The sequence below is a fragment of the Loxodonta africana genome, chromosome 10 (genome assembly GCF_030014295.1).
Source record: "Loxodonta africana isolate mLoxAfr1 chromosome 10, mLoxAfr1.hap2, whole genome shotgun sequence".
Lineage (NCBI taxonomy): Eukaryota > Metazoa > Chordata > Mammalia > Proboscidea > Elephantidae > Loxodonta > Loxodonta africana.
Genome location: NC_087351.1, coordinates 28,304,612 through 28,314,824, shown reverse-complemented (window position 1 = coordinate 28,314,824; position 10,213 = coordinate 28,304,612). Strand labels below are relative to the sequence as shown.

At 36.6% G+C, this 10,213-nt stretch overlaps 1 protein-coding gene across 1 annotated transcript; it reads left to right on the top strand.

Moving 5' to 3' along the window:
* The first annotated feature begins 3,637 nt into the window (after window positions 1-3,637).
* On the top strand, window positions 3,638-4,655 carry LOC135232534 (olfactory receptor 11G2-like). Its single transcript, XM_064291918.1, has one exon. The coding sequence runs from the start codon at window positions 3,638-3,640 to the stop codon at window positions 4,406-4,408; it is 771 nt and encodes a 256-aa protein (XP_064147988.1). The 3' UTR covers window positions 4,409-4,655.
* The last annotated feature ends 5,558 nt before the right edge of the window (window positions 4,656-10,213 follow it).

Genomic DNA, 10,213 nt, shown 5'->3' with positions numbered 1-10,213 from the left:
TATCCCCCGTTTCTATTAAATGTTTGTTGATGTTTGCAGCCTTAGCTCCTAAAATACTATTTTTCTAATAGCTATCATAAAATTACTGCTCATATGTCTCTAAACAAATGTGTGAGCTAATGGTGGACAAAGAATGTTTTCTTTTCAAAACGGAAACAGGGACACTAGTGGCAGATCTTCCTATTGTGGGCATTATGACAAGCTCTGTTACTATTTAATTATTCCCCTGGGAACCTTTTGCATTGCCTGGTTATTAGAAGCATGAGAAGGTAAGAATCCAATTCTGCAAGTACACTATTCCTTAGGGAATGGCAAGGCTTGGGAATTCATTGTAAATAGATAAAATTCAAAAGCGATCTCATCAGTTGAACAAATACTTTAAGAATATCAGGGGACAGGGTCCCAAATGTGAAAAGGCCACAATACAAGGAAATAAATATACATGGTACTATCATTTGGGCTTTCATATTGATCATAAACATGAGCTTTGATGCTGGGGAGAAAAAATCTTTTAAGATCCACTCTTTGCAACTCATGCCAGGTTACAAACTGGATCATCTAATTCTTCAGAAGCCCCTCTCCTGCTTTTCACTCTGTGGGGTAATATTTTATTTCTGCTCTCTGACCTTTCTTCTAGACACATAGGCAAGGAGAGCATGAAAACTTTGCATGCTGCATGTCAGCAAATGCTGAGTTTCCTGTGTAAATGGATTCACAAGCAAGGGCTTTCTTTCTGCTCTGAGAATGTAAACATTTGATTAGCATAAAATGAAGACAGAGAAGACTGAAAACATTAATTTTCTTCTTGTTTCCCTGAGTCTTGGGAAATATTTTTATCTAGTTTCTTTATCAGCTGCTAACCAGAGGGTCGGCAGTTCAAGTCCACCAGGCGCTCCTCGGAAACTCAATGGGGCAGTTCTACTCTGTCCTATAGGGTCACTATGAGTCGGAATCCACTCGACGGCACTGGGTTTTATCTCTGTAATATGTCCGTGAGTAGTGTTTACAGAGACCCCATAATTTTGAGTGAAAATTTGATTAATTGCTGGAAGTGGATTTATTATGATGATGATGATGATGATTTTTGTTGCTTTTTAAGTAGAGGAAAATATGGCAAACCTCTGATTTCACTGATATTTTATCTCCCCAACTCAAATATTGCTCTCAGTTTTACTCATTTAATATATCTTGGCTTCGTGTGACATAACTCTTCCTTAAATGGCAAAACTGTTCAGCATCTGTGTGCTTCTTGTTTGTTGCATTTATAGGATCTTCTCTGGCCTGTGGGTTTATACAGTTAATATCCTCAAGAAATATTCTAACGGGAGACCCAAGCAAGGTAAGTAGTGATATTGACTTGATATACTGCTGTTAGGGTTCCACTGTCAGTGATAATAACTGAGAGAATTGAGAGTGGGGTGCTGAGGAACTAGGACCCAGGCCAGAATGTAAAAAGATAAACATAAAATGATCTCTTAAAAAATCAGTCAAATGAGTCATGTAGAAATTGGATAACCACTAAGACCTGTGTGGTTGAATGAATTTTCTTCTTCACAAAAAATAATCCAACAGAATAATCTGTGAGCATTATCCCACAGGTAAGGGTATTTTCAAAACTTAATGACATCAATTGTCTCGTATATTAACATTCATATTCTTATACTTTCTCTCTTTTTGTTTATATATATTTTGTAGTCAATAACTACATAATTACAGTTTAAATGTTCATGTGCTTTATTTTTATTTCAAGTGTTGTTCGAGGGTGACCAAAATTTGCTAGCCTCATAGCTTGCTGTCTCTAAACACCAGTTGCCGTTGAGTGGATTCTGATCCACAGCAACCCGGCGATGTGTGTCAGAGTAGAACTGAGCTCCGTAGAGTTCCCAGTAGCTGATTTTTCACAAGTAGATCACCAGAACTTTCTTTTGAGGTGACTCTGGGTGGAGTCAAACCTCCTTGCAGTTAGCAGCCAAGCATGTTAACCAGTTGGACCACCCCGGGACTTTGCCTCCAGACAAGGCAGTAATTATTTTTTCTCAGATACTATACCACAACCAAAGCTGAGAAAATCATTCAGGACAAAAGTCCTAAATAAGCTTTTTTTTTAAGTTCTTACTACACAATCACAACAGATCAAAGTAGAATATATGTCTCCCAAAATAAAGCCAGCACAAACAAACAAAAAACTTCCTATAATTTAAGAAATTACAGTACCTGGTCTACATTGCCACCTGATATGATGTCATATGAGAAACAATAGACTGAACTTCCAGGTTGTATTCAGATCTGATAGATACAATCTACACAGCCCCACCGGCAATGGGTGCCAAGTATGGTGGCCAAGAGCAGGGTCCGGAGTGAACAAGACATTCAAAAGTTGAGCTTTAATTCAATAACTACAAACCAGGGAGGGGCGAGCAGGAGAGAATAGACCAAGATATTCCATGTTTCAAGTTTGTCCCAATAGACAATTGCTAGGGTGGTTATTTTAAAAAGTGTCGGAAGTATGTTTAAAAGGGAGAAAAAAGACCCGGCATAGAAAATAGCTGTGAAGAAAGTAACATGGAAATGCACACACACAGAAATTTAAAAACAAAAAAACTTCTATGTTACAATTATTTTTGGCAGCACAGTTGGCCAAGTCCACTCACATTCAACAGTGTAGCCACGCAGACCAGATCCTCTTCTGAAGGTAAGCTACCCTAACTGGCATTCATACATTCACAAAGGAGCGTACCAAAATTTTCAACCAGAGAATTTTAGGTGCCAAAATTGTGGGACCCTTCCCCGTGCTGTGGAGCTGTGGAGCTGAATCCAGCAGACTGGGTAGAGAGAAAGCATTTCTTATATATCAAACATGTGTTGGGTATGGTAAAAAAAAAAAAAAAAAGTACTGTGGAACCAGAGAGGCCCTCGTAATCATCACTTCACAACACATGAGCCAGCAGGTAGGCTGGGAGCAGAAGAATATCCCCTGTGCTCTTCCATTGCACCACAGTGAGATAAAGCCTTTTAAAATGTCTAAATGTGAGTACCACTTCCTTTCTTATTATGATCATTACCACTAATTATAATAAATTGGCTTCCCATAATGCTTTACAAAGAATTTTCATATACATGGATTTGTATATACTATATTCTGTATATTAAACACATGAGGAAATACACAATTACAGGCTAAATGACTTATCAGAATCACAAAGTTTGCAATTTTGTGATTCATCTTGGGTGCAATCCAGTATCTTGACTTTGTTTAATGTTTGCAGCAAATCATGTCTTTTTTCTTTTTTGTTTTATTATTATTTGCATCTTATTAAAATGAAATAATATTCCTGGGAACAGATTGTGAAGATCATAGTTTTGTTGCTAAATAAATAGTAAAGAAATTGGTGTTTTCAGGGAGAAACAACATTAAAGCTGAATAACCAGTATCATCTCCATGTTTTCCAAACTAATGAATGCATCCAGCAGAGACATCACCAGCTCCATTAGCCACTTTATCCTCCTGGGCTTTCCCTCAAGCCCAGAAACGCAGCTCCTCTACTTCGGGCTCTTCTCAGCAACCTACATGCTGACCCTGATGGGGAACACAGCCATTGTCTGTGCTGTGTGGTGGGACCTGCGCCTTCACACTCCTATGTACATATTCTTGGGGAATTTCTCTTTGCTAGAAATATGTTATGTCACCACAACTGTCCCTAACATGTTGGCCAACTTCCTCTCCACAAGCAAGTCTATCTCCTTTGTGAGTTGTTTTGTACAATTCTACTTTTTCTTCTCTTTTGGATGTGATGAGGGCTTCTACCTTTGCATCATGGCCTTTGACAGGTACCTTGCCATCTGCCATCCTCTACATTATCCAAGCATCATGACTAAAGAGCTATACACTGGCCTGGCCATCTTTGGATGGTCTTGTGGGTTTATCCTCTTCCTAGCACCAGTTTTTCTTATTACACAGTTGCCCTATTGTGGCCCAAATGTCATCAACCACTTTATGTGTGATCCTGTCCCATTGATGATGTTGTCCTGTTCTGAAGACACCACCACACAGCTCATTTACTCTGCTTTCAATGCTATCTTCATGGTTGGCACCTTTCTCTTTATTCTTTGTTCCTATGCTCTGGTGATTCTGGCTGTGCAACGGATGCCCTCAGCAGCAAACAAACGCAAAGCTTTCTCCACTTGTTCTTCTCATCTGGCTGTGGTAGTCCTGTTTTTTGGCTCTGTTATGGTGACATATGTTAGCCCTGGATCAGAACACCCAGTGGAAGTACAAAAAATTGTTACCTTATTTTATTCTGTGATAACACCCCTCTGCAATCCTTTAATTTATAGCCTTAGGAACAAGGAGGTGAAGGCTGCCCTAAGAAAAGTCTTTGGGACTGAAAAACTTGTTCATAAAACATAAATGAGAAGTCATGGTTAAGCAAATTCTGTCACAACATATTTTAACAAGTCATGAGTATGATTTCTCTACAGAATTCAATAATTTTGATTAGAAAATTATTACAATAAAGTCCATTGTCCTCTTAAACATTGTTCACTACACAGTAAGGTCTTATTCAAGAAATTAAATTGTCTTATGAAAATTGAACCTATCATATATAATTCAGTTTCCAAAGTTCTGTTTTTTTACATTGGAGCAGCATATCAGGATGTAGCACAGATAGTAGACTTGTTTGAAAATTAATTCTGTAAGCAAATTCTCCACTCTTAGTTACTGGCTAAAAGAGAGGATTTCTAACTGAAATAAGTCCACCCTTGCAAGTGTGACCTTACCACTCTACCGCCAAAGAACAATACACGATTTTACTCTAAGAATCTTAAACAGACTAACAGCTTTAGCTAGAGAGGTAGGTCAGGGAGTACCCAAAATAAGAATTAGAAATTTAATAGATATTGTTTACCTAGAATACAGTTAAGATAGAAGCTAAATATAAAGGGTCAGATATTAGCCAGAACTTAGCTCCTGTTGTTGCAAATCTAGTCACCAAATGATGGGTTTTAGTACCATATTGTGCTTCAGAATATGTGCTGTGTAACATATTTGAGTATTATCATAAATGTCTCATAAAGATCTCTTCTTTAAAATACATAACCACAAGTGTTGTTTTAATCACACATTTTATTTTAACCATCTAAAATGTAATAATGCAAAGCAGTGGACAAAGCTCCAGTTACAGCATACATCTATTCTACAAAGTGAAGTACAACTGTAATTGGACTTCTTTGCAGGAACCAAGAATGCAAGGTTGTCTGGATTTTGAAAGGCAGTATTTGTGAGGGTTCCACAACAAAAGGAAATTTTTTTTGTTGTTTTTCACAAAAGCAAAGTGAAAGACCAAACTATTGCCTGGGAATTATTTACAAAAGCAATTTTTTTTTAACAGTTAAGACTTTCATCCAAAGTATCTTCAATGCATTCTTATAATTTTGATCAACACTTAAATTTAGTTAGCAATTATCTGAACTCTTCAAGTTGTGTGTATGATGAAATTTCTTTTCAGCTTTTGTTTTTCTTAGTTCCACTTTTAGAGTCCTTTGATTTGTACTCTTCATGATCTGAAGAATTAAAGAATAAAATATGATTATATTCAAACAAAATATGATTTTTTTCCAAAAATATTAAAAATATATTTAAGATATGGAAAGATGTAAATCATTTTTCTTGTTAATTTCTATATGCTGGGAAATACTTTATTATAAAAGAGTCTTTAATTCTTGTCATCTGAGAGGAAGTATTTATTAGATTAATTACTTTTTCTTTTATCTAACTGTTTCTAGCACTCAGATCATCCCAAAACTTGGAAGCAGAGTCTGTCTTCAATATTGACATTGGCACAATCCACAAAACATCGTGATGTTCAAACACAGTAGTCTGTTTGTTTCGTTTTTATGAAGACATAGGGAAAGAGATATAAAGAGGAATTTCCTTGTCAACTGAATGATGTTAGTCACCAGAATGAACGTCTGGAGTTAGAGTCATGCTGCACCATGCTGAAGGCCAGATCCCAAGTGACAGAAACCCCCACAAGCTCTTTCATTAAGTTATATTTTGTGTTTGTGATGTGTGCAGCTACTGAAAATGCGAAGCTAAGGGCAATGCCCCTCTTGCTGAGAGTTGACAGTGTATGGAGACAGGGGTGGGTTGATAATAGCTAACCATTGGTATGGCATAGCATTACTCAGTCACAAGGGACTCAGTCTAGGCACTAGAGTAGAGTTCTAAAGGAGTCTGTGTATGTCAAGCATCAATCTTTAAGTTCGAGAATTGAGAAGCAGCCCAGGACACAAGGAAAATAAAGATTAGCAAGAACATTTGGGTTGGAGTCTTGGGTTAGAAACTATTTAGAATCTACCTGTTGTTGTGTGCTGTGGAATCAACAGTGACCCTGTAGGACAGAGTAGAACTGCCCCCACAGGGTCTCCTAGGCTTTAATATTAAGGGAGCTGATTGCCAGGTCTTTTTTCATGCTGAGCACCTGGTGGGTTTGAACCACTAACCTTTTAGGCAGTACCTGAATGCTTAACCATCATGCCACAAGGGTTCCTTAGCACTTACCTAGTCTGGAAGTATTTTGATAATTTAACAGTCGATAATGATATGTCAGGGTTCTGGCTATCCAGCAATCTTAAATATAATATAGGGAAGGGCATAGTTAAATCTAGTTTTATTCCAAAGTTACTTCAATTGGATTAATCATTTAACACTATTTGCTTAATTTCTTTTTTGTTATTGATCCTAAGTAAGCCCTTTCACAAAGCACCATCTGATAAAACAAAATATCTATGGTATCAGGAATAAAACTTCTCTTTGCACAGGTTGCTTTGTCTCAGGTTTTACACATTTAAATAAAGGCCAAAAAATATTAATTTCAATGATTGTTCATTCCACATATACAGACATTTTTCAATTCTACATTTTAATGTTATAAATATATATCTCCAGGTCTGTATATATTCCTAAGCCTGAAATCAAAAGTATAAATGATTCAAAGAAAGAATGATAAATATGGTTATGTAAAAATAAGTTTGATTAAAAATAAAAATATAACAATAGAGAGGCAGAGCCAACATGGCAACCTACTCAGGGGTGTTGCCCTTCTGGAGCAAAGACCTGAAAAACTAAGTAAAACAGATACAAAAATCAATCCTGGAACACTAAGATTCAAATGAAGGAATAGGAATTAAATCAAACACTGACTGGAAGAAAAAGCTGACAAAAAAAAAAAGAACAAGGAGACACACAGAGTAGAGGTCACCTGCCAGCTACAATGGCACAGTGTCACCATCTTGGAACACACTCCAGCAAAAAAATTACTGAAAGGCAACTTCACGGAGCTCTCAACAGGAGACAGAGCACTAGGTAACCAGAGAAACATGCTTTCCCATCCCTCATCCATCTGTCCCTCCTGCCACTTCTCCTCCTTTCTCACAGGTCCCCCAACAATACTGTGTCAGCTACAGCATTCCCAGTACTCAGGCCCACCACTGCACCAAATCTTCACTGCCACTCCCTTTGCTGCACTCGACCAACTGCTGAATGGTAGGAAGTGAGCCCATTCTACTCCCTATCCAACAATCTTGTCCATCTGGTAAGGAGCTATGAACAGTCTCACATCATTGGACCAAAATCAGGAGACAGACAGCGGCATCCCATTCCATCGTCAGTGACCTCACCGAACCATTGGAGAGCTAAGTGGGTTTGCCCTGCCTGCTGCTCCCCTGCCCACCCAGTAAAAGCAGTGAGCTATTGTGCCCAAAGGTGAGGAACTATCAAACAATGTCTGCCCTGCCTGCCCTGAGATATCAAAACAAAACAAAAGGAAGAAAAAAAGCAAACAATTAATAAATGATACTTTAATGTTTCAGAGATAACAGACAATATTGAAACATATAAAAAAGTGGGACAAGATGGCTCCAGCTAGTGACCAAATAATCAGATAATCTTCTGGTAGAAGAAAAAGCAGTAAAACTATCTGAGATGGAATTCAAAAGACTAATATTTAAGTCTCTCCAAGAGATCAGGAAAGAGATCAAGAAAACACAAACAAAGCCAAGGAAAAACTAGAGGAAATAATGGAAAAAGCAGACAAATACAAACCCAAAATCAAGGAAAACATAGACAAACCAATAAAATACAGGAAAATAATACAAAAACAAAACATGAAAATAAGTAAACAATTAGAAGTCATACAAAAACAACAACTAGAAATGCAAAAGATAAACAACAAAATTTCAGAAATGAAAAACTCAATAGAAGGTTTTAGAAGCAAATTTGAAACAATGTAAGACAGAATCAGTGAGACTGAAGACAAATCCATGGATGCCACTTTGAAGAAACATCAGAAAAAAGAATGAAGACAACCTAGAAATTATGTGAGACACAATCAAGAGCAAAAATTTTGACATGATCAGAGTTCCAGAAAAGGGGAAGAAAACAGAAAAGACAGGGAAGATTGTTGAAGACTTGCTGTCAAAAAACTTCCCAAATATCATGAAAGACAAAAAGCTGACCATCCAAGAAGCTCAATAAAACCTATATAGGTTAGAACTCCCCCCCCAAAACAAAAGTCACCAAATCATACCATAATCACACTAGACAAAACCAAAAACTTGAAAAGAATCCTGAGAGCAGCAGAGAAAAACAAGAAGTCACATACAGAACAATAAGACAAAGCTCTGGTTACTTGGCAGAAACTATGAAGGCAAGAGGGCAACGGGATGACATATATAAAACATTGAAAGAAAAAGAAAAAAAAGCACCAATCCAGAGTAATTTATCCTGCAAAACTCTCTCTCAAATACGATGGTAAAATTAGGATATTTCCAGATAAACAGAAATCAAGGAAATTCAGAAAAACCAAACCAAACTTATAAGAAATACTAAGGGAAGTTCTTCAGTTAGAGAACTGACAACAACTTGATTTTAGGATGCAGGACAACATTAGCCAGATACCAATATACATAATTTTTTTTTTTTATAGTAAAACAAAGCTAAAAGACTTAAAACAGGGAAATAGAGATGTCTATCTGTAAATGATGACAACATCAAAACAATAAAGGAGGGAATAAACAGTGTAGGTATAGAACTTTCAAATGGAGAGGAAGTCAAGGCAATATCAAGAAATAAAAGATTGGTTCAAATTCAGGAGGTTAAGGGTAAATTTCAAGGTAACCACAAAGAAAGTTAACAAACCTACTCATCAAAATAAAAAAGATAAAGACTGAGTAAGCACAAAATCTATAACAAAGAAAGAAAAAAATCCACCAAAGTAGGAACTCAGCACATGAAAGTAAGAGGAACAAAAAAAGTCAGTACCACAAAAAAGCACAACATTATAAGAGCAATAAACTCATACCTATTGATAAACACACTGAGTATAAAGGACTGAAATGCACCCATAAAGAGACAGAGAGTGGCAGAATGGATTAAAAAAAAACACTGCCCTTCAATATGCTGTCTATGAGAAAGACAGCTTAGACACAAAGATATATATATTAAAAATCAAAGTATGGAAAAAAAAATATCAACCAAACAGTAATCAAAAAAGGACAGGAATGGCAAAACTAATCTCAGACAAAATATACTTTAAGGCAAAATCCTCCACAAAAGGCAAGGAAGGACATTATACAATGAATAAAGGGAGTCCACCAAGAAAACATGACCCTAATAAATACGCACCCAATGACAGAGCTCCAAAATACATTAAAAAAAAAAAAAAACTCTAACAGCACTGAAAAGAGAAATTGACAGTTCCATAATAATAGTAGGAGACTTTGACACATCACTGTCAGTAAAAGACAGAAGATATACAAAGAAACTCAACAAAGATAAAGAAGATCTAAAGACCACAACCAACCAACTTGACCTCATAGACATATACAGAACATTCCACCAAAGAGCACCAAATTATACATTCTTTTCCAACACATATGGAACATTCTCCAGAATGGATCACATTTTAGACCACAAAGGAACCCTTAATAAAATCCAAAACATCAAAATAATACAAAGCATTCTCTCTGATCACAATGCCATAAAGGAAAAATCAAAAACAGAGACAGCAACAACAACAACAACAACAAAATATCAAATGCATGGAAACTCAATAACACCTTGCTTAAAAACAACTGGGCAATAGAATTAAATAAAGGAAATGAAAAAACTTCCTAGAATCAAATGAGAATGAAAACATATCATACCAAAACC